The sequence below is a fragment of the Gigantopelta aegis genome, chromosome 7, assembly GCF_016097555.1.
Source record: "Gigantopelta aegis isolate Gae_Host chromosome 7, Gae_host_genome, whole genome shotgun sequence".
In the NCBI taxonomy this organism is placed as follows: domain Eukaryota; kingdom Metazoa; phylum Mollusca; class Gastropoda; order Neomphalida; family Peltospiridae; genus Gigantopelta; species Gigantopelta aegis.
Genome location: NC_054705.1, coordinates 40376099 through 40401163, shown reverse-complemented (window position 1 = coordinate 40401163; position 25065 = coordinate 40376099). Strand labels below are relative to the sequence as shown.

General features: G+C 40.2%; 2 protein-coding genes across 2 annotated transcripts; one reads left to right on the top strand and one right to left on the bottom strand.

Annotated features, from left to right (window-relative positions):
* Positions 1-5328: 5328 nt before the first annotated feature.
* LOC121377427 lies at positions 5329-14694 on the top strand. The gene is made up of 2 exons (XM_041505411.1): positions 5329-6005; positions 14482-14694. Exons 1-2 carry the CDS (start codon positions 5352-5354, stop codon positions 14566-14568), a joined length of 741 nt encoding a protein of 246 aa, XP_041361345.1. The 5' UTR covers positions 5329-5351; the 3' UTR covers positions 14569-14694.
* LOC121377428 (complement C1q tumor necrosis factor-related protein 3-like) lies at positions 10470-16708 on the bottom strand. Its single transcript, XM_041505412.1, has 2 exons — positions 16578-16708; positions 10470-11205 (listed from the first exon to the last, which is right to left on the bottom strand). Exons 1-2 carry the CDS (start codon positions 16684-16686, stop codon positions 10796-10798), a joined length of 519 nt encoding a protein of 172 aa, XP_041361346.1. The 5' UTR covers positions 16687-16708; the 3' UTR covers positions 10470-10795.
* Positions 16709-25065: the final 8357 nt, after the last annotated feature.

Sequence of the window (25065 nt, the reverse complement as noted above, 5' to 3'; positions counted from 1 at the left end):
AAACAAATGAAACACTATACAAATTAAATCCTGAGATGTGTATGCTATTTTCTGGAGTAAAAAAAAAAAGTGAAATTCTCAGGGGGGCAACCCCCTCTTCCGGAGGGTACGGCCCTTTAGAGAGTTAGGATCATGCTTTCCCAGAAGATATATTGAAAAACCAAACCAAACAAAAACACTTCGCCATAAACAGGGAGGTCGATTACCTGACAACCCCACCCTCCACCTCTGTACATGAGTGCAAAGTGAGGTACGTCAGTGACTGAACACTAGCATGAAGTGTCAAGGGTTGATGGATCGATTCCAGATCCACTTATTTGCGCGGTACTGTGTCTTAATTGGTAACACCCCATAACCCCCAGGCCCAATTCAGGAAGGTGGTTTTTTGTGTGTTGTTGTTTGTTTTTGTTTTTTTGGGGGAGCGTGTAGAAGACTAATGGAGAAAGGGCACATGGGGCAACTCGTTGGACCCGCCTCTGTGCCCCATAACTGATACATCAAAGGTCATGGTAAATGCTGTCATGTTTTGGGGAAAGTGGATATAAAAGATAATTTGCTCCAAGGGGCGGGACGTAGCCCAGTGGCAAAAGCACTCGGTTGATGCGCGGTCGGTTTGGGATCGATCCCCGTCGATGGGCCCACTGGGCTATTTGTCGTTCCTGCCAGTGCACCACGACTGGTATATCAAAGGTTGTGATATATGTTATCCTGTCTGTTGGATGGTGCATATCTGTTGGATGGTGCATATAAAAGATCCCTTGCTACTAATGGAAAAAATCAATAAATTAATGTGCTCTAGTGGTGTCTTTAAAAAAAAAAAAACGTCTTGCTATGGTTTCCGATAGTACCAGCATGTTTCTGTGTAAGCGACAATGTTTTCTGGTTTACAATACAGACGAAATATGAGTCTAACAATGTTTTAAAACAAACAAGGAACACAGACACTTCAATCTAACTTTTACAGGGGAAAGCACTCGCTTGATTCGCGGTCGGTTTGGGATCGATCCCCGTCGGTGGGCCCAGTGGGCTATTTCTCGTTCCTGCCAGTGCACCAAAACTGGTATATCAAAGCCGTGGTATGTGCTATCCTGTCTGGGGTGGCGCATACAAAAGATATACTAATGGGAAAATATATAGCGGGTTTCCTCTCTAAGACTGTCAAAATTACAAAATGTTTGACGTCCAATAGCCGATGATTAATAAATCAATATTATGCTCTAGTGGTGTCGTTAAACAAAGCAAACTAACTAATATACGTTTTACCTGTCAGTAGAGCTGATTTTAGTCAGATTGACAACCAGTCCACAGCGGTACGTTTAGATCTACTTTGTAAGAGGACTGCCACCCTCAAGACGTGTGAAGAATTGTGGGTGAAAACTTATACACGATAATTGTATTAATTGTGACACCACGCGCTTAACATCTCTTTCCCTCCGTCCCTCTCCCCTCTCTCTCTCTATCTACCAAACTCTCTCTTTCTCTCTATCGCTCTTTTTTCTCTCTGTGTCTCCTCTCTCTCTCTCTCTCTCTCTCTCTCTCTCTCTCTCTCTCTCTCTCTCTCTCTCTCTCTCTCTCTCTCTCTCTCTCTCTCTCTCACACACACACAAATAAACAAAAATAAAAAATAAAATATTGAACTAATAAACAATTAAATAAAGAACCTCCCATCTACCCCCCCCCCCCCCTCCCCACCACCACCACCACACACACCTACTTCTTTTCAAAAGAAACAAACAAAAACATTTAAACTAAAAAACCAGCAACAAAGAAACCCCACTGTAACAACAACAAAAAGAAGACGAAAAACCGCAAACCAACCCCGCCCTTACCCACCCCCACCTCCTAAAAATAACATTATTAATAATAATAATAATAAAACAATGATACACAAATCTATTGATAAATAAAATTATTTACTTGTAAGTTTTATGGGCATATTGTTCAAGGTACAGTTTTTACATTACACCATTTAATTTTTTAAAAGAAGGCTGGATGGTACAGGGTTCGCAGCCCGGTACCGGCTCCCACCCAAAGCAAGTTTTAACGACTCAGTGGGTAGGTGTAAGACCACCATACCCTATTCTCTCTCACTAACTACTAACCAACTAACAACTAACCCACTGTCCTGCACAGATAGCTGAGATGTGTGTGCCTAGGACAGCGTGCTTGATTTTTAAGCACGAAAATAAGTTGGAAAAAAAAAATACATTAGACCAAATTTTTTTTTTTTAAATTAAAGAAGTAAAAGGGCATTATGTAACTTGAGACAGCCCCTATAAGCAGGTGGCGACTCCGGGGGAGAGGGAGGGAAGATGAAAGACGCTTCGTAACATCCTGCGCTGACCACAATGACGGCAAAGAACCGCCGTGGCAAAGACGCGTTCAGGAGAGTTTGATCTTGTGTATTAGGCGGGTATCGGACGCCTGCAAGTCTGGGACTGTGGTTCCTCAATATACAGTTGTCTGGAGTCAAAGCGCAAATGGGTGATTCTTTTTTGAATTGACGGAGGGATATTTCTATCATTTCAGGTTTTAAAATTCTAGCAAATATATGTTCACCTCTTTTTATATTAATAAATACTTATAACCAAATAATAAATAATCAAATAATAATTACGTTAATGGAGGTTAAAACCCCCACACAGTTATGAAGCAAAATGTTAAATAGTTTTAACCCCTCCACACGCCCACGCTTCTTCTTTATCATGAACTGGACTAAAATAAGATATACCCAAAGAACATACCCATTTAATCAGAACCCATTAATCAGAGAGAAATAATTACTGAATCCAGTTAAGAAAATGGCAGAGTATAACCCTTGGAACGTGTATTTAAATTTTTCGAATAGTCTTTTTCCTAACTGTTGTAATACTGATGGAAGAAGCCATGATGACATCGCTGTTGTTGCTGCTGCCGCAGGAACGTTGGTGAGACCGACTAAGATGTCGTCGTGTTATAAATTTCCATCGTCTACTACTGATACGGCAACAATGTCGTCCTACAGGGACACGTCAACGGGGTTAGATAGTGAAGAAGAAGAAACACCTTCAACGATGACGTATGCAACAGTGATATCAGAACAAGCATCATCAGCGACAATGACATACTCCGCCAAGAAGTCGGACAAGAACACTTCAAAGGGCAGTGCGGAGCCGAGAAATCTATTGTCTTTATTCGCAACGTCGGCGACGTCAACAGTGAAAGAGATGGGTGAAAGAGAGTTCTACCTCCAGCTGACGCCATCGCAACATGACACGACGCCGACAGCAACGACTTCGACAGAAACAGTATCGAATCCTGGACATATTTTCTCAGCGTTGAACGTCCACTGCTACACCGATCGCGAGTACGACAACGACAACGTCACAGATGAACAAGCCAGTCGTATGGAAGGAAACACGATGGTAGATTTCGACCCTGCCAAGATGGAGCTGGTTCCTGTTACGTCAGCAGATACGTCATCATTCCCTAGCAACACCAGAACTTCAAGGTTTGCATACATTTTAAATTTATTTATTATTATTTTTTTATTATTATTATTTTTATTTTTTATTTTTTTTATTTTATTATTATTATTTTTTGCATATCTTTTTCGTGCTTTTATCCAATTAGAATATTAATGTCTGTGACTGTGGTATGTGTTATCCTTTCTGTGGTATGTGATATCCTTTCTGTGGTATGTGATATTCTTTCTGTGGTATGGTGAATATCCCTTGCTACTTATTGAACAATGTAGCGGGTTTCCTCTCTAACACTATATGTCAAAAATATGTCAAAATTACCAAATGTTTAACATCAAAAAGCCAATGATTAATAAATAATGCATTCTAGTGGTGTCGTTAAACAAAACAAAGTTATATCCATTTATATCCACCCCAAGCACACGTATAATTATATAATATAACTGCTCGCCTTCCGCCCCCGCCCCCAGTTTTTATATCTACAGATAAAAATAATGTTATAATATAATATAATATCATTAAGTTTAACTGAAGCCATATACACGAAATATGTAGAGGCCTTAGAGATAATATACAGACAATGTATTCACATTAATAATTAATATATGAAGTCACACTGCATACTACTAATGTGCTGTGGTTTCTTAATACACTACATACCCAGCTGAGGTTCAAATGCTGAGTACGGTATGTTGATTTCGCCCAGCTTCAGCCCCATGTTTCGATTCTCCCTAATTTTATTTTATTAATAAAGTACATTTATCCACTGATTTGCTTTGGTCGTAGGATTGAAGGCCCTTGGAGTAAAATCTTTCTTGGATTTTTTTTTTTTAACACGTGCACCCCCATTTGCTTTCATCTTGGACGCCTATGACTAGTAAGAGAGAAGTTGGTGGAGTGTACGTTGTTTTACAACTCTTTACCGTAGTTGGATAAATTTGCAGCAAATAGGCTTCAAGGTTGGGTTGGGGGGGGGGGGGGGGCACGTATATACCACTGAGTTTCTAACACAGCACATACTAGGATCAAAGTCAGTAGTTGCACCATTACGTCATTCTACACGCGCGCGCGCGCGCGCACACACGCACACACACACACACACACGCACTATATCACTTAGTCCGAACGGATATAGAAAGAAAAGTATTGAATCAATAATTGACTTAATGTGCGCCCTGCACTAAATACCACTGTAATATGTAACTTCAATACCACAGTGCCAGTAGTCAATATTTATTTCGTACATGTACTCCCCCCCCCTCTTTCTTTCTCTCTCTCTCCATCCCCCTCTCTCTCTCTCACTCTCCCTCCCGCCTCTCTCTCTCGCTCTCTCTCCCTCTCCTCCCTCCCTCTCTCTCTCTCTCTCTCGCTCTCCCTCCCTCCCTCCCCTCCCCTCTCTCTCTCCCCGACAGCTATTGCGTCCTAATTCCATTCACTCATTCAGTTATTGTCATGATATATCCAGTTAAGGTTCTGATCCCCCCCCCCCCACCCCTCTCTCTCCCTACTTCCTTCCCTCTCTCTGTCTCTCATACTCTCTCCTCTGTCTCTCCTTCCCTCTCTCTCTCCCCCCCCTCCCTCTCTCTCCCCTCCCCCTCTCTCTCTCTCTGGAATGCAAAGAATGTATTTACATGATTCCCCCCCCCCCACAAAGACAGGACAGCACATTCCTGGAAATGTATTGCACCAATCGTGGGCAACTGATTGATCTCATGACTAATTAGCTTTCAGTATATCCATAGAATTAAGGGCCTTATCCAGCCTGTAAAAAGACTAGGGGTAGGCCTAAGGTAGATACAAATAACCAGTCCACAGTAATATAGGATCTTATGCACCGCGGCAAGACAAGAACTTGAAGAAGGCACTTTTAAGAACAATGGACACTTTTTAATGTCGCTTTTTCCAGTTCAAACCAGTGCTTCCCCAACTGATATATTAAATGCCGTGGTAAATAATGTCCTGTTTATGAAAGATTCACATACAAAAGTTGTCTTGCTGATAGGAGTAACCTATTTGGCGACAGCTCGAAAGTATAACTTGTTTCGTTGGTTTTGCTTTGGTTCTTCTTTTTCTTTCTCGGTTTCATATAAATTATTATTATTATTATTTTTTTTTTTTTTTTTTTTTTCCCAGCCCCCATCCCGTGGAGAATATGATTTTGACGAAGCCCTGGAAACCTCTCTCGATCTGACGTCAAGGAAACCCGCCGACTTCAACGACGAGTTTGCGTCACTTGTCGCCTGGATGAAGCGGATTTGCCAGGAAGAGTTGCGTCCCGTGACAGCCGCGTCGCGTACTGTACCGACGGAGTCGGCGCCAAACCACTGTTGCGTATTCTGTAAGCGTAACGGGGAGACGTGGGAGTTTTTCTCCACGCACTCGTTAAAGGACAACCGGGGCAAGGTGATCTGTCCAGTTCTCAGGAGTTACGTCTGCCCCAACTGTCACGCGACCGGTGACGCGGCTCACACTCTGCGCCACTGTCCAGTATCTAAGGGAGGTAACGTGGCGGCGACGTTCAAGACACCGAGAACGAGTTGTAATGTAAGGAAATAGAGCAAAGACAGGACCTAATGTAAAATAACGTTAAGTGAAATTTAAAAAATTTAAATTGAGAAAAGTAATAACAATAATATTATATAATCTTCAGGTAGACAAAAAATATAAATTTCTTTGATATTTTTAATTAGTGTTATTTTTTTTAATTAAAGTTTATTTTGAAGTACAGTATTTATTTTATTTGTTTTATTTATTTATTTATTTATTTATTTATTATAAATATTTTTTTTAATATTCATTTTTATTTATTTATTTACTTATTTGTTTATTTATTCTTTATAGGTTTAAAAAAATATTTAATATTTTATTGGGGAGGGAAAAGTAGGCATAATCTTGTTGAGAAATTGTTTTTAAAAAACACACAAAAAAACCCACGTTTGCCAGCACACCACTTATAAAGCAAAAATGTTAACCACACACAAGTGATATTTATGGAATAAACCTTATTTACGACTTTACTAGTGAAATACGAGTATCTTTATCTAGTTGTACTTTTAAATATATCATCAACTGTATTTTGTGTACTAAATAAAATTGGAATTAAAGATTGAAATTTTTTCATCTGTTTTACAACAAACCTGTTAACAGTGTCCACTATTTTACAACGAGAACTGATGTGTGGAGTGATTTATTTTCATCTTTATTAAAAAGAAATTCTGCGTCTGATGTGGGTCGTAGCTAATTAAAAAGCCTAGGTTGAGTTGGCTGCCATTTTAATATATTTCCAATTAATTGAGCCTTTTTAATCACATATTAAATCAATTATCTTGTTCAGATTGTCGATGTCTGCATGTAAACTATGTTTCTGGTCGTCCTAATGCTTGTAGTAACTCATTGGGACTCTACAGATCCTAATAATTTCGTAAACCCCCCTCTCAACCCCCCCAACAAAAAAAAACCCCAACAAAAAACAACCAACCAACCAATAACGTTCAAGCTACGTAGCTCAGTTGTAAATCACTCGCTTGATGCGCGGTCGGTTTGGAATTGATCCCCGTCGGTCTGCCCACTGGGCTATTTCTCGTTCCAGCCAGTGTACCACGACTGGTATATCAAAGGCCGTGGTATGTGTTATCCTGCCTGTGGGATGGTGCATATAAAGATCCGTTGCTACTAATGGAAAAATGTAGCGGGTTTTCTCTCTAAGACTATTATATGTAAAAATTACCAAATGTTTGACATCCAATAGCCGATGATTATTAAATCAATGTGCTCTAGTGGTGTCGTTAAACAAAAAAACAGATTTTAACTTTAACTTTCAAGCTAATTACAAATATTTGGAAAATCGGAAGCACGGTGAATACAGACACTGGTATTCTAAACAAGAAAATACATTTAACAATGTAATTGTTATGGTTAGAAAGGTTTATTTAGTCGGATACATTTTAACTACAGCAGCAAACACAGCACAGATTCTTTAAGGCTAATAATTAATGGACTAATAATTAATGGACTAATAATTAATGGGTAACTGACAAAAGAAACGTATTGTGTGACTGTCTCACTGCTTACTTCTTAGCAGAAATAAACGCATACACATGTAAGATTTACTCATTTTACTAGTCTCTGTCTCTCTCTGTCTGTCTCTTTCTCTGTCTCTGTCTTTCTCTCTATGTCTGTCTTTCTCTCTCTCTGTCTCTCTCTCCATCTCTCTCACACACACACACAGACACACTTTATCTCACACACTCTCCCTATCACTCTCTCCCGCTGCTACCTACCCCCCTTTCCCCTACTCACTCTCCCCCCAACCTCTTTCTTTCTTTGTCTCCCTATCTCAGTGTGTCTCTTTACCTCTCTCTCTCTAGCTCTCTCTCTCCTTCTCTTCCTTCTCTCTCTCTCTCTCTCTCTTTCTATCTACCTATTTTTATTAATTTACTTATTTATCTATTTATCTATTTATTTTATTTATTTATTTATTTATTTTATTTATTTATTTATTTATTTATTTATTTATTTTAACTAATAGTTGAAAGGAAGATATATCGGCCTAATCCTTTTTGGAATATGGATCTAGGATGAGAACCGAGACACAAAATTCTACCGATAACTAATACCAACAAATGAACGGAGACGTGTTCTATTGGCGTCGTCAGAGAGAGGCGCGTATAGGCAACATATTATCCTCATCATATCAATTTACTCCCTTCCCGTCTTCAGGGGTGTAACATTCTCTTTGAGAATGGCCAATACAGCACAAATTGAAATTTTGAGTAAAAGTCAGTATCTATCTGTGATGTTTGTATTTTTGCACAGTTCTTTACACTGTGTTTTTATTTAAATCTTTACCATAGTTTGACACTCAATAGCCGATGTATTTTTCGTGCTGGGGTGTCGTTAAACATTCAATCATTCATTCATTCATTCATTCTTCATTCCCGTCTTATATATTGGCTTGTCTTACAAGTCCGAACAGGACTTACTACGGTGGGGGTCTGTCCATCCCACGTCCTTACATAAAATATTGGCAGTGCCAGTGAGATTCACGGAGAGAAACGCCCAGCCAACCAATACAATACATGCCCCCCCCCCCCCCCCCCACACACACACTCCACCATATACGCGAGCGCGCACTAGAAGGAAGGAAATGTTTTCTTCAACGACCCACTCAACACATTTTATTTACGGTTATATGGCGTCGGACATATGGTTAAGGACCACACATATATTGAGAGAGGAAACTCCCTGTCGCCACTTTAGGGGCTACTCTTTTTGATTAGCAGTAGGGGATCTTTTATATACACCATCACACAGCCATAATAGTACATACCACGGCCTTTGTTACACCAGTTGTGGAGCACTGGCTGGAACGAGAAATAACCCAATGGGCCCACCGACGAGAATCGATCCCAGATCGAGCGAGCGCCTTTACCATCGGACTACGTCCCGCCCCGCGCGCACTAGAAGTCAATAAATACACTGTACGCATCTGCTAAACACTGGATTGGGGTGGGGGAGGGTGCATTTCGATATTGGGGTGTGGGGGTGCGCATTCCAAGTATTTCCCCCACTTTTATCTGCTCCTATTGTGCGCCTTAATGCATGATAAATATAAGATTATCTCACTTCGGTTGGTGTTCCTTACAAATCATCTGAAACTAAAATGCAAATCATCTGAAACCAAAGAAAACTTAAGGATAGTTTAAAAGAAAGAAGAAAACAAGAAATGGAAATCTAGTTCACAGTGGCGGATCCAGAAAATACATTTAGGGGGGCAGTGACATGAGGCGGAATGCCAATGGAACTTTGGGGGAGGTTTGGAGGGGATCGTAAAAAAGAAAGAAAATTAATATATAATAAAATTATAACTGTCCCTAGATCCGCCTCTGGTTCATGATAGTCAAGATGGTGACTACGAATAGCCAATTTATTATTCAAACTTCATAGCTATTTTGAATCGATTCAAGAAAAATATACAGCCGTCAGTTTCGCATATTTACAAATCGATTTCAGTATACTTTCTCCTTACAGGGCAATTTGAAGAAAGAAATATTTGTACTTTGACAATTTGTTCAAAAGCGGATCTTACGTATTTTTATTGATGCTTTCGCATGCCATAACATTTCATTCGACCAATCTAAACACCAATGGCTAATTCAGGAAGAACAAGAAGGTAATGTTTTATTTAACGACGCACTCAGCACATTTTATTTACGGTCATATGGCATATGGTTAAGGACCACACAGATACTGAGAGAGGAAACCCGCTGTCGCCACTTCATGGTCTACTCTTTTCGATTAGCAGCAAGGGATCTTTTATATGCACCATCCCACAGACAGGATAGTACATATCACGGCCTTTGTTACACCAGTTGTGGAGCACTGGCTGGAACGAGAAATAGCCCAATCGGCCCACCGACGGGATTAATCCTAAACCAACCGCGCATCGGGCGAGCGCTGTGCCACTGGGTAACGTCCCGCCCGGGAGGGCAAACACACGCAAACAATTATCGTATTAACATTCACGTGATCGCTCGCCCTCATGAACAAGAAACGTTAACTGCCCCAAGTTCAGCCAGCTAATAACGTTCGCGAACTATTTTCTTGGTTCCCGACGTTGCCATTTAGGAGGGCGGGATTTAGCGCAGTCGGTTGAGCGCTCGCTTGAGGTGCTTGCGTCGCAGGATCGAACCACCTCGGTGGATCCGTTCAGCTGATTTGGTTTTTCCTTGTTCCAACCAGTGCACCACAACTGGTCATAGGCCGTGGTATGTGCTTTCCTGTCTGTGGGAAAGTGCATATAAAAAATCCCAAGTCAGAATTACCAACATGTTTGACATCCAATAGCCGATTGTTAATATATCAATATGCTTTAGTGGTGTCGTTATACAAAAATAACATTTTTTTTCTCCATTTGGTTTACCGTGTCAGCGCATATATAGCTGACGTTTTTCTGCTCGGTCTGACTGAACTCGGCCCAGGTCACGACATGGTGTTAGCTAATGTCAGATCTATTAACGAAGATCAGAGGATTGATAGGTAGTAAGATGTGTATTTAATTGTGTAGTCTGACATAGAAAAAGTACGATATACAAATGAAGACAAACAGAAACAGCGAGCCGGAATTACCAAAGGTGAAATGAGCGTTAGGTTTAGCCAGCCATTTGTTTCTAACGTTCGCTAGACTGGTTTTTACGCTACACAGTAAATCGAACTACCACTTCGGGAACCAGTCAAAATAGTTTGCAAACGTTTAGCAAAAAAAAAAAAAAAAAAAAAAAAACCGGTTGGCTGAACGTAGTCCTGGTTAAATTTGTGTTGCATCACTGCGCATTTCACAGGGCCTTCAACATGTATCCGGTAAAATGGCTTCGGAAATTTCCATAGTAGGAATCGGCGTCTCCCGCTCGCTGCATCCAAACCTCGTCCCCGGTGCCTAGCAACAGCAGGGCGTGTGTACTTCCGGACTCGTCCCGTTTGCCGTCGTCTTTCGCCGTGTATATTTCCGCGACGTCCTCTCCGTTTTTGCGCATGCGTACGTAAACGACGCCGTCGTTGTGGCCTTGAATCTGCGAGTGGAACATATACACGCCCAGCATGGGCGCCACGAATTTGCCCGACGCTTTGTTGTAAGCGTGCCCGACGTTTAGCTCGGCCTTGTCGAAAACCAGGGCCGTGTCGTTCCGAACGTTAGTTTGATTGGTGGAGAAGTGAGCCATAAACATGACCGATTTATTCCTTTGTTCTGAAAAGAGGAAAAAAAAGAAAAAGAGAAAAAAAGAGCACAATTGATAAATATGTTGGGATTTTTTTTATTAAAGGGACATTTAACACTTAAAATTTTGTTAAGCTACAAACCTGTAACACATTTGGATACAGTTACAATTGAGTGAAGCATGCGTCTGTGATTTTGAAATGGTGAAATACCCTCTAAAAATAGACTAAAATTCGACTCAATAACTGTTACTGCTCAGACGCACGTGCGTTTTTCAAAAATATGAGAAATGCATTCTGTGATATTAAAAACACCAGGATGACCAAAAATACTTCGAATGTACGGAAATGGATAATCTAAACAATAAAATCAAAGTAAAGTATTATTTCAGTTATCAAAAACGGCTAAAATAGTATAAAAAAATATGCCTTAGTGTTTGAAAACTAGGATATGCAGGGGCGTAGGCTGGGGGTGGATGGGTTTTCGGGCGACCCCCCCCCCCCCCCCGCTGAAGTAAATGGTCCGCTTTCAGAACTAAAACATACAGGTTTCTGGTGGTGCAAAAACAAAATAGAAAAGGTCCACTTGGTTCATATTCGACCCCCCCCCCCCAAGTCCAACTCACGCTACGCCCCTGGTATGTCCCTTTAATAATGTGTTTTTGTAAGTTAACACACGAACACGTACGTGTCGTTATACACATGTATATTATATTATACACATTATATTCATTAATGCATGCATCCACCCACAAGCACGGCGGAGAAGGGGGGAGTCAAAAATATCACTGGTAGTCAATCTTAAGGCAGAGTTTTTACTTGTAGAATGCAGGAAAGTGTACTTCAGAACATATAGTTTTTTGAAAATGTTACGGGGGATCATACCCTCGAACCCCCTACAAACTTTACTTTGCGCCCTCGATCTCAATCAGCCCTCCCCCCATGTCTAGTTGCTTCCGCCTTTCCTGACCCATCCTTCCATCTATTCGTCCATTCGTACGTACGAAGAAAATACGTACCAACCACATACACACAAACATACACGCACATACATATACACATATATCGGGCTATTTCTCGATCCAGCCAGTGCACCACGACTGGTATATCAAAGGCCGTGGTATTTACTATCCTGTCTGTGGGATGGTGCATATAAAATATCGGGCCTTTTGAGAAAGCGTGTCGAACTAGCAATGAAGTTGGACGTAATTTCGTGCGCTCTCGACTTACCCGCCCCCACCTTGGGGGATTGATGGCTAGCTATGGCTTGCTGCTAGAGTACCGCGTCGCGTACACCGGGTCACGGGCAACCGTGACTTTGGTATATGGGGACGCGGCTACAGCCAAGAGGAAGAGAACAAGGAAGAGGAAACGTGCGCCAGGGGCGGCTCAGGCGGGGACAAAGCTGGCGGCTCAACCGCCAGCGGCGGTCCCGTCTGCGTCGCCGCCCCCACCACGACCAATCCGGACGGAGCGACAGGAGGCGACTCGCCAACCAGCCGCACCGACTGTGCAGATGCGGGAAGTGGAGAAGCCAACCAGTGCACCGCGACCAGCGTCACCTGTTCCCGCTCGTCGTTCGTCTCCGTCGAGACCCCCACCCACGGGGGACTCCGCGACGGCGACTCTGGATGTTGGGGCTGTCAAGAGGAAGGCCGTGACCCCGCCGGGGGACCAACCAGCCAAGACGCGGCCTTCTACTTCCTCTTCGGGTGACTGGAGAGTGGCAGCGCGGAAGATCAAAGGCCAGTACTCAAGTACTTGGTGGGAGACGTCACGGACCCCGACAGACTGCCAGGCGGGGTCTACGAGGAAAACTTCAAGACGTTTCCCGATGGCCACCAGGTCGCCATCCACACGGTCAAACTACGGGGAGTGGAAGCTATTGTAGTGACGTCGCGCCGGGATGATCTTTACCGACAGGGATTCCTCAGCCATGACATGGATAACAACACCATCCACAGAATCACGAAGATCGTCACCGGCGCCCAGTACCCACAGATGGTCCACTGCCTTAGCACCCACAGCTACATGAGACTGGTGCCTCACTTTGAGGAGAGGAACATCATCACCTCCCCGTAGATGCTGTGCACCCAAACGGCCTTAACGAGGCCACTCGCGTGGACATATCGATCGGACTTTAAACTTTTAGATCTGCGTTCAAAATTTTATGTCGAAATTACTTTTTTTTTTTTTTTATTATTATTAAATAGTCCGATCCTCTCTTCTTTCTCGTATTTAATTTTGGACTGTCCTTCTAAAATGCTCCAAATTATATAAATATTCGACCGAGCAGTCAATTCTTTTTTATTTTTGGCTTGTAACCTTTTTATTTTTTTTATTTTATCTATTAATTTCTTTACTAATTGCTATTTTCAAATTTCTGCCCAGTTTCAAACACCCCCCCCCCCCCCTTCCATCCCGAGTCAGGCCACCGATCTTATCGGAGGTCGGACTCGGGGATGGGCGTGTTCGAAACCCTAGTGGTATATGGGCACGTTAAACTAGTTATCATCATCATATAAAATATCCCTTACTACTAATGGAAAAATGTAGCGGGTTTCTTCTCTTAGACTAAATATCAAAATTAAATGTTTCACATCCAGTAGCCGATGATTAATACATCAATGTGCTCTAGTGGTGTCGTTAAACAAAAAATAACTTTTCTTGTGTACACATTTAGAAATACGAAACGGTACCGTTTATACGTTTAAACGTCCAACCTTAATTATGAATTTAAAAAAAAGAAAAACGTTTTAGACATCAATAACATACAATGTTTCAAACTGCTTTATCCACATTTACTGTTCTACCATGTTACATGTATGGCTGGAACGTTTTAAACAAAAACACCAACTCATTCATTTTTTTTTTTTTTTTTTTTTTTTTTTTCAATGAACTAGCAATGATGTGTGTACTTTTATGTCCGCTTCTCTTCTGCACAGGGCGACACCTACCGTATGTTATGCTTTTTCTTTCTTTAAAGCATCACTATTTTTGTCTTTTTATTATACACGATTTTACTTTATTATCTATTTGTGTGTGTGTGTGTATTTCTTGTTATATGGAAAGGGGGGGGGGGGGGGTGCGTTGCGTATTTATTTCTCTGTCATTCTGTTTGTCTTTGGGCCTATTCTATTTTGGTTGTTTGATTTTTTTTTTTCAGGAGGTAAGGTAGTTCATATTTAAAATGTGAAATCACAATTTTAATGACGAAAAGAAGGTGAGTCGAAGTTCCAATCGAAATAACACTGTTTCCGTTTTATAAACACATTCATTAATTTATCTTTCATTGAACCGGCAACAGAAATCCCGTGAAGTGACTCCTGAAGCCCCCATAGTAGTCTTGAGCGCTTCCTTTGCGCGTAACCCAGATTTCGTCACCGGTGACTAGACTGAGCATCACGTGAGTGGACCCGGCCTCGTCATGCTTCCCATCATCCCTTGCGGTGTAAATCTCCGCCACTTCGTGTCCGTTTTTCAAGATGGCTGCGTACACGACGCCTTTAATGCGACTCTGAATCTGCAGGAAGAACATGTAGATCCCCGCCAGGGGCGCTGTGAATTTGCCATTGCTCTTGTCGTAACCGTGGCCGACGTTGAGCGAGGCGACGTCAAAGATGAGGGGAGCGTTCGCCGCTAGCACAAACTGATCGCCACTGAACATTGCCATAAACATTACCTCCCTTTGATGATGCCCTACAAAAAGCAAAAATTAAACTTATTGTCAATGGGGTTTTTTGGGGTTTGTTTTTTGTACTGGGATTTTTCCTATTTCTTTTTATTATTGTTATTATTATTATTATTATTATTATTATTATATAATTTTAATTATTATTATTATATAATTTTAATTATTATAATTTAATATGTGTAGCCAGTTTTATTTAAAGGTGCTCTGTCAAAGTTGCAATAATGGCGGTTCCTGCCAAAAGTGTTATTAGTTTTTGTTTTGAAACATAAAGTGTATACCTTCAACTATATGCCTATAAAAAAGTACAATAAAATAATTCCACTTACTGGTAGAAATAGTTGTATTTTAGGGTGTGACCATGCAATATTTAGCCATAAATTATTCGGGAAACCCATCTTGGCGTTCAGTACGCTAAAGGATTTTAAAAATTTATTATTCTTGAGTTAAAGATTATGCGTGAAATCGATTAATGTGTAGTTATTTATTACAAATAAATGTGAAAATAACAAAATATTGTTTCAACTTTAACATAGGACCTTTAAGTCACAAAATTAAAAAGTATCGTAGTTTCAATTTTTACACAGGACCTTTAAGGCACACAAAATAACGAAATATTGTAGTTTCAATTTTGACTTAGGGCCTTTAAGGCACACAAAATGTAAATGAATAAAGGATAATATTTTTTTCCTATGTATTATTTTATATATTAACTATTGTTACTTTTTCTTCTTAATCTATTTCAAAATATGTTCACTGTTCCTCGAACTGTCATGAAAGATACAGGGCATCACACAAAGGAGTGTTGTCCTTCAACATTGTTCATCCAGCGCCTGTTCGTAAGTCAAGAGAATATCTCGCCACAACCTCGTCAAAACATCCTTTGAACTCTGTCTCGGGCTTGAGTACACTAATGATTCTGCCGTTCATATTCAGAAAGTGCTTTACATCATAATTATGATACTTGGTCATAAAACGCCAGAGGCTTTTTTAAGCACTGTACACAGTGCACAAAGTACGAGTCTTTGATATACCAGTCGTGGAGCACTAACTACATGTAAACTAAACTGTATACAGATTGTAGATTACTAATTGAGTTAATTTTAAACGAAAAAAAAAGAAAGAAAGAAATGTTTGTTATAACACATTTAAACTTATTTAGTGTCTTACAATTTGTTTTGTTTAAAGGAATGATTAGGCAAGGCTTTGGACACCACTAGAGCACATTGAAATGATATATAAATCATCGGCAATTGGATGTCAAACATTTGGTAATTTTTATATAGTCTTACATTTTTCGATTAGTAGCAAGGGATATTTTTAATGCACCATTCCACAAACAGGATAGTATATACCACGGCCTTTGATATACCAGCCGAACGAGAAAAAAGCCCATTGGGCCCACCGCAGGGATTGATGCTAGCCCGACGGCGCATCAGCCGAGGGCTTTACGACTGGGCCTACGTTCCGCCCTATAACTGAATGAGTTTCCGAGGGGGATAACCCTGTGACTTATTGCACCGTCTAAGGAATATATTAGATCTGAGGGATACGACGTGTGAACGCGGTCGCTCGCTAGACTGGTGTTTTGCGCCGTATGTTAAATGAATGTGATGTGATAGAAGATGATGGTACCAGTCAAATTGTTCGCGTGCGCTGGGTCTCCTGAACGCGCCGCTTACTGATATTGTACAGTAAATTAAATATCTTACCTTGGATAGCTTTTACATCTGCTTTCACGTCAATTACTTGTCGCAGGAGATTTGCCGCTTCATGCTGTATAACTTTATTTTCCTCTTTCAGTTTCTTAACCTCCGCCATTGTGGCATTGACGTCACTCGGTAGCGACCCTAGCGGCGCCGAGGGCGGGCCTAGGTGAGTGACATTGTGACGTAGTTCCCTCATTTCGCTTTTCAGAAGAGCGTTTTCCGCCTTAAGGGAGGTAACCTCTGTCGTAAAGTTTGTTTTTAATTCCTCTATTTTCTGAACGTTCCTAGCCTCCATGTTCACTAACGTGGAATTAATGTTACTAAACTTCGTCTCTAGTTCGGTATTTTTCGTGACGAGACTCGTCACTTGGGTTTTCAGCTTTTCCACGTCTGTCGTCGTGGAATTCAGGTTGTTAGAAAAATTCATCACCGTCTGGTTCAGCAATTTCAGTTCATTTCTCAGATCGCTACTCTCCGATTTCAGCATGGTTATGTTCGACGCCATGTTCAATATTTCGTTGTCGAGAGCTTTCATTGCGTAGTCGACATTAAACAGCGTGTTGTTCAGAGAGTGTAAATAGTGTTCTATCTCCGTCTGGCGGGTGTGGATGACGGTCACTATGTTCAGAATGTACGCGATCTCGTCCTTATTGCCCGTGTGTATAGTCGGCGGAGTTCCGTCGAGAATAAAGGCAGAACTCGTCTCGAACTGTCCCGTGATCAGAATTACCAAGAGAGCACAACCGAACGCACTCCACGCCATGACGATTTTGTTATACTGAGAATTCGATCAAGTTTTATCTTCGTGTCCAGGTCTTGTATTTATAAGACATCATATGAAACGTGACTTGTCAATGTCAAGGTATTGTGACTTTCTGGACGTCTTATCGGTCATCTGTCCTTTTTCGTATTTCTCTCTTTTTCTCTGGGTTTTTTTCCCCCATTGTCCTTTCTATATACAAGATCTCTTGCTGCTAATTTTAAAACAATGTAGCGGGTTTCTTTTGAAGACTACATGTCACAATTACCATATTTTTGAAATCTAGTAAGTAACAGACGATGATTAATATATCAATTATGCTCTAGTAGTGTCGCTAAACAAATAAATATAAAGAACCGAATTTACTTCTTTTTTTCAAACACAGGTATTTAAGCATTGTAAATGCGTGTACATAATTATGTAGTTACACACGTGTAAGATATACACAGGTATTTAAGCATTGTAAATGTGTGTACATAATTATGTAGTTACACACGTGTAAGACATACACAGGATTTACCGGCCTCGGTGGCGTCGTGGTTAGGTCATCGGTCTACAGGCTGGTAGGTACTGGGTTCGGATCCCAGTCGAGGCATGGGATTTTTAATCCAGATACCGACTCCAAACCCTGAGTGAGTGCTCCGCAAGGCTCAATGGGTAGGTGTAAACCACTTGCACCGACCAGTGATCCATAACTGGTTCAACAAAGGCCATGGTTTGTGCTATCCTGCCTGTGGGAAGCGCAAATAAAAGATCCCTTGCTGCTAATCGGAAGAGTAGCCCATATAGTGGCGACAGCGGGTTTCCTCTCAAAATCTGTGGTCCTTAACCATATGTCTGACGCCATATAACCGTAAATAAAATGTGTTGAGTGCGTCGTTAAATAAAACATTCCTTTCTTTCTTTACATAGGAATTGTCAATTCGGCCCTTCTTCTTTTCTTTTGTTTTTCTTTTCTAAACAGACAAACAAGCAAACAAAAGGTGATTTAAAAATTAGGAACCAAATGAATAATTCATCAACGAAATATCGGCATCTTTTAAATTACGTCTGTCCGATGTCAAACATTATGCGGCCAAATTTACTACGAAGCCTGTTTTTCTTAAAGGGACATTCCTGAGTTTGCTCCATTGTAAGATATTGTAATAAAATATTTCTACGATTAAACTTACATATTAAATATATTTTCTTGTTTAGAATATAAGTGTCTGTGCATGGGCGTACATAGGGTGGAGGGGGGGGGGGGTCGATGGGTTCGACCGAACCCCCCCCCCCCCTTCCCCCGAAATCGCTTTTTTAATAATTTAATATATCTGACATTATTATATTTACTCAACATAGAAATATATGCCCAATATCTCTGCAATCTATTTTGGAACCCCCCTTTTCAAAATCCTATGTATTGGAACCCCCCTTTTCAAAATCCTACGTACGCCCATGCTGTGTATTCAATGTGTTTCTGGTCGTCTTAATAGTTGTAAGAAGCCCAAACTAGATTTTGTCTTCAAATAATTTCGTACGTACGAAAAAACTATATTTTAGGAAATAAAATAAAATTTAACCTAGTACAAATATCATAATGATCAGAAACACGTTTAATATACAGCCACTAATATTTTATGCAGAAAAATATATTTGATATGTAATAACAATCGTTCAAAAGTCTCTGTTAGTAGTCGATAACATCTTAAAAATTGCAGCAAACTCAGGAATGTCTCTTTAAACGGTAGATGTTCAAGCATTGTAAATATTTGTAGTTACACGTGTTTAAGATATCAAAAGGCTTCGTAAATTCGGCCCTCGGATATTTCAACACTTGGTTTAGAAGCGAAACCCGCTGCCGTCACATAGGTTATCTCAGTAGAGGCGTCGGGAGATGCCAGTAATATTGCCAATATATTACTTAGTCTTCTAACGGAGAGGGGAGTGGGGGGGGGGGGGGCGTAGCCCAGTGGTAAAGCGCTCGCTTGATGCGCGATTGGTCTGGGATCGATCCCCGTCGGTGGGTTCATTGGGCTATTTCTCGCTCCAGCCAGTGCACCACGACTGGTATATCAAAGTATGTGCTATCCTGTCGGTGGGAGGGTGCATATAAAGGATCCCTTGCTACTAATGGAAAAATGTAGCGGGTTTCCTCTCTAAGACTATATGTCGAAATTACCAAATGTTTGACATTCAATAGCCGATGATTAATAAATCAATGTGCTCTAGTGGTGTCGTTAAACAAAACAAACAAACTTTCTAACGTGGAGGGCACAGACTCAAAACAAAACTTAACGAATATGTTTACCTTTTGGGAGCATCGTGAATGGTGATTAAATGTTTTGAGTCTGGTAAATTTTATCCGTTTCTGTTTGCATACATACTGTTTAACTATTGGAATGGAATGGAATGCGTGTTTAATGACACCCCCAACACAAAAATACACATCGGCTATTGGGTGTCATAAACGGTAATTATAACTATCGAGGATTACAGAGTGGATTTCAGAATTTCCAGTATCCCCCCTCAATCTCTCTCTATACACACACACCTACACACTCACCCCCCCACCCACCCCCCCCCCCATATATATATATATATATATATATATATATATATATATATATATATATATATATATATATATATTAGTCAAGTCTGTCCTAGTGGCCACCTGTACTCAGCGGTCACCTGCCTTAAGCGGCCACTTTCCCCCCTCCTAAAAGATTTATAATGTAAATGCACCTGTAATAAGCAGTCACCTGTCTAACGCGGCCAGCGGCCACCTAAATCGGATCCCAAATCGCTAAAATACCTGTATTAAGCGGCCACAGTAAAGTTTTACTTTTATATAAAAGGGATATTTTAACAACAGCGATAAAACAAGAAACAACAAAAAATGTTTTAAAGACTATATATGTGGCAACCTGTACTCAGTGGTCACCTGCCTTAAGCGGCCACTTTTATCTACTACCTTGTGTGACCGCTTAAGACAGGTTTGACTAAATATATATATATATATATATATATATATATATATATATATATATATACACACACACACACACACGCACACACACACACATATACATATCTATCTATCTGTCTATCTGTGTCTATCTGCATCTGTCTACGTCTGTCTATATATCCTAATCTATATGTCTGTCTGTCTGTCTATCCATCTATCCATCCGTCTATCTATAAATCTATATTCCCCCTGTCTCTCTCTCTCTCTCTCTCTCTCTCTCTCTCTCTCTCTCTCTCTCTCTCTCTCTCTCTCTCTCTCTCTCTCTCTCTCTGTCTGCTAGTCTGTCTGTCTTTATCCGTTTTTCTCACTCAATCTCTCTCACTCCATATTCTCTCTCTCCAGTGTATTATCCTGCCCTTCCCCACCTCTCTATCTCGCTGTCTCTGTCTGTCTGTCTGTCTCTCTGTCTGTGTGTGTGTCTGTCTCTCTCTGTCTCTCTCTCTCGTCTCTCTCTCTCTCTCTCTCTCTCTCTCTCTCTCTCTCTCTCTCTCTCTCTCTCTCTCTCTCTCTCTCTCTCCCCTGTAGACGTCTAGTTAAATAGAAATGATATTCCTGTCCTTTCTATTTTTTTCATACACAGAAATATATATCATTAGAAGACAGTGGAACATGTACCTTTAAATGTTGTACGTATAGATAAGCTAGTCGTTGACCGATGTGGGACAAGCACTCGGTGATCAGGGTGGTATGACTCGAGTAATTGTGGTCACACATAGCAACAGGTGTCTTTGGCAATACGCTTTTAGAATCACGTAGGTATATTTGTTTATTCAGGCTACGTAGCCCAGCGGCAAAGCGCTCGCTCGATGCGCGGTTGGTTTGGGATCGATCTCCGTCGGTGGGATCATCGTTCCAGCCAGTGCACAACGACTGGTATATCAAAGGCCGTGGTATGTGCTATTCTGTCTGTCGGATTGTGCATATAAAAGATCCCTTGTTGTTAATGGATAAAATGTAGCGGGTTTTCGTTCTGAGACTATATTTCACATATATGTTTGACATCCAATAGCCGGTGCTCTAGTGGTGTCGTGAAACAAAACATTTTTTATTCAGGCAATTAGGAACGTACTCGATGGTGTAGCTAAACCATTGTCTGGTAGGTAACACCTTCCACACGGAGCAAGTTTAATGACTCGATGGGTAGGTGTAAGGTCCACTATACACATACTTCACTCTCACTAACCACTGGCCCACTCTCCTGGACACACAGTCCAGATAGCTCAGGTGTGTGCCCAGGACAGCGTGCTTGAACCGTAACTGGATACATCACGATAATAACAGAGAGAGAGAGAGAGAGACAGAGACAGAGACAGAGAGACAGAGACAGAGACAGAGAGAGAGAGAGAGAGAGAGAGAGAGACAGACAGACAGACAGAGAGACAACGAGGTAGAGAGGTGTGTGTGTGGGGGGGGGGGGGGGCAGGGTAATACATTGGAAATCGATGTATGTGGTGTTAGATCAAAAATCATTAGTGTGTATCTCTTGTTGCACATGTTTTCATCGTTTTAGATGAAGTAGTGTCATGATATTGTTTCTTGAACGCCCAGTATCATCACTGGCTTGTTAGTTCAGCTAAGTTGTGATTTCCTGAACACCCAGTAGCATCACTGGCTTGTTAGTTCAGCTAAGTTGTGATTTCGTGAACCAGCCTAGGAGTAGCAGTCTTCTTTTGAGCATTGCAGGAAGATAGTATTGTAATATATTTATGCAATTTAAATATGAACAGAGAAATATTGAAAGAGAGAATGAAAGAAAGAATGAATGAATGAAGGAAACAGAGAAAAGACACAATAAAGTTCTCTTTGTGCTCGCTAATTAGACAGCAGGTTTGCTACAAAAACAACACAAACAAGGCATCGCAAAGACTACATATCGACTACAAAAAAACCTATCGGTGTTATTTATATGAACATGAACACAATATATATGAACACGGACAATATAGCCGAACGTTCGTGTAAAAGAACTTGTTCACTTAAATATTTCTTTAGAACGAACCTTGGAGGATAGTACTCGAAATAGCATCGGTGTGAAATACATATATATATTTATATATATAATTGTTAACACGGGATGGGGTACAATATATTTATTTCAAATTATAATTCTAATTTAATCTGCATATAACGAGAAATGTAACTGGCTAATCAAATCCATTTGTAATCAACCGTCGGCCAATTAACGTTTCGCTAACGTTCGCGAACTACTAGCATTTGACTGGTTCCCGACGTATCCATCTGGTTTACGGTGATTCGCATAAATCAGTCTAGCGGACGTTTTTCTGTTCGGTCTGGCTGAACTCAGCTAGCGGACGTTTTTCTGTTCGGTCTGGCTGAACTCAGCTAGCATTAACGTGTCGGAAATTTAGGGGATTCCCCACGTCTTTTGCCATATCCGCTTTATCATCTCCGATTCAATTTGCGACAGTAACACCAGCATTAACGTTAACGTCCGCCAGTGACCAAATACAACATAGTTATCCCCAAATTATAAAACAAACACTCTACGATCAGATTATACAAAAGTAGTTTTCGGATATTGGAAACTCTTCCAGGTGCCAATTTTATACATTATTTAAAACAGAAATTTACTTTTAAACTTATGTCGAGATTATGGTATGGTACGACATAAGTTTCAAAGTAAAATTCTCTTTTAAAATTCTGTTCCAGATCTGCCATTTGTGAATTTTAGGAATAATTGGCGAATTGTATTTTTACAATTTGGCCCAAAAAAAATCATGTAATAATTGAGGTTTGTTTTTCGAAAATAGAGGGCTTTTGCATTTTTTTTTAAATAGATAATTTGGCAAAATGTTTTGCTTACCTAAAGCTAGCCCTGCGTACCAAAGTAGATACTGGATATGTTAAAACCAGTAGATTGTTTAACGCCCCTACCCCCCCCCCCCCCAAAAAAAAAAAAAAAAAATAAATAATAATAATAATAATAATTAAAAAATAATAAAACATAAAAATAGACTACGTAAACTTAGCAATATTGAACACCTTTTTAATATTGAAAAAAATTAGAAGTAAATATGTACCAAAATATTATCACTAATCCTAACGTTTTCAAAACGAAAGGTATGCTGTCTTTGTATAACTTTCATTTCTGAAAATCATTGCTACATTTATTTTTAAAATTATCTAGATTTGTGAATTCAAGACTTTCCTTGCATTTTTTAGTTATTTTAATTACGTGCCACGTTAACTGTAGACATTATGTTAATGCGTGTTCTTGTCATTTCTGTTGTGTATTTATATTGTTATTTTGATCACGTACCCGGTGTTAACTGTAGATATTAGTATGTTAATGCGTGTTCTTGTCATTTCTGTTGTGTATTTATATTGTTATTTTGATTTCGTACCCGGTGTTAACAATAGATATTATTATGTTAATGCGTGTTCTTGTCATTTCTATTATGTATTTATATTGTTATTTTGATTTCGTAGCCGGTGTTAACAATAGATATTAGTATGTTAATGCGTGTTCTTGTCATTTCTGTTGTGTATTTATATTGTTATTTTGATCAAGTACCCGGTGTTAACTGTAGATATTAATATGTTAATGCGTGTTCTTGTCATTTCTGTTGTGTATTTATATTGTTATTTTGATTTCATACCCGGTGTTAACTGTAGATATTAATATGTTAATGTGTGTTCTTATCATTTCTGTGTGTATTTATATTGTTATTTTGATCAAGTACCCGGTGTTAACTGTAGATATTAATATGTTAATGCGTGTTCTTGTCATTTCTGTTGTGTATTTAAATCACGTCCCCTGTGTTAACTGTATATATCTTTATGTGAATGCGTGTTCTTGTCATGTCTGTCAAATGTCTGTTTGTATTGTCCACACTGTAATGGTCTGAGTGGTCGAATAAATCTTTATCTCAAGTAGCGCCTTTCTCCGTCGTAGTGAACTGAACTGCTTGTTGGAATAGGTAAATTAAAACCCGTTGACCTAGCTTCCGAGGCTTATAAAACGTTCATTTTGTTTAACGACACCACTAGAGCACACTGATTTATTAATGATCGGCTATCGGTAATTTTGACATATAGTCTTAGAGAGGAAACCCGCTATATTATTCCATTAATAGCAAGGGATCTTTTATATGCACCATCCCACAGACAGGATAGCACATACCACGGCCTTTGATATACCAGTCGTGGTGCACTGGATGGAACGAGAATTAGCCAATGGGACCACCGACGGGGATCGATCCCAAACAGACCGTGCATCAAGGGAGTGCTTTACCACTAGGCTACACTCGTTAGATTCATTTTAAAAAGATAAATGGTATCTAACGGCCATCTTATCTGTCTGTGGGATGGTACATATAAAAGAACCCTTGCTGCTAATCGAAAAGAGTAGCCCATAAAGTGGCGACAGCGGGTTTCCTCTCTCAATATCTGTTTGGTCCTTAACCATATGCCCAACGCCATGTAACCTTAAATAAAATGTGTTGAGTGCGTCGTTAAATAAAACAGTTCCTTCCTTCCTTCTAACGACCACTCATGTATTATTCTCTATTTATTAAATGGTCGACAACCAATAGCTGATGATTGACAAACTGTTTTCTAGTGGTGTCCTTTGAATGCAAATGTTCGGTATCTATGGGTCTCGAGTGTAAACACACGTCACGTGACATCAAGATAACACGCGCATACCTCTAGGTGTTATTGTACCTAGTGCAATGTTACAGACTAAACGATTTTGTCAT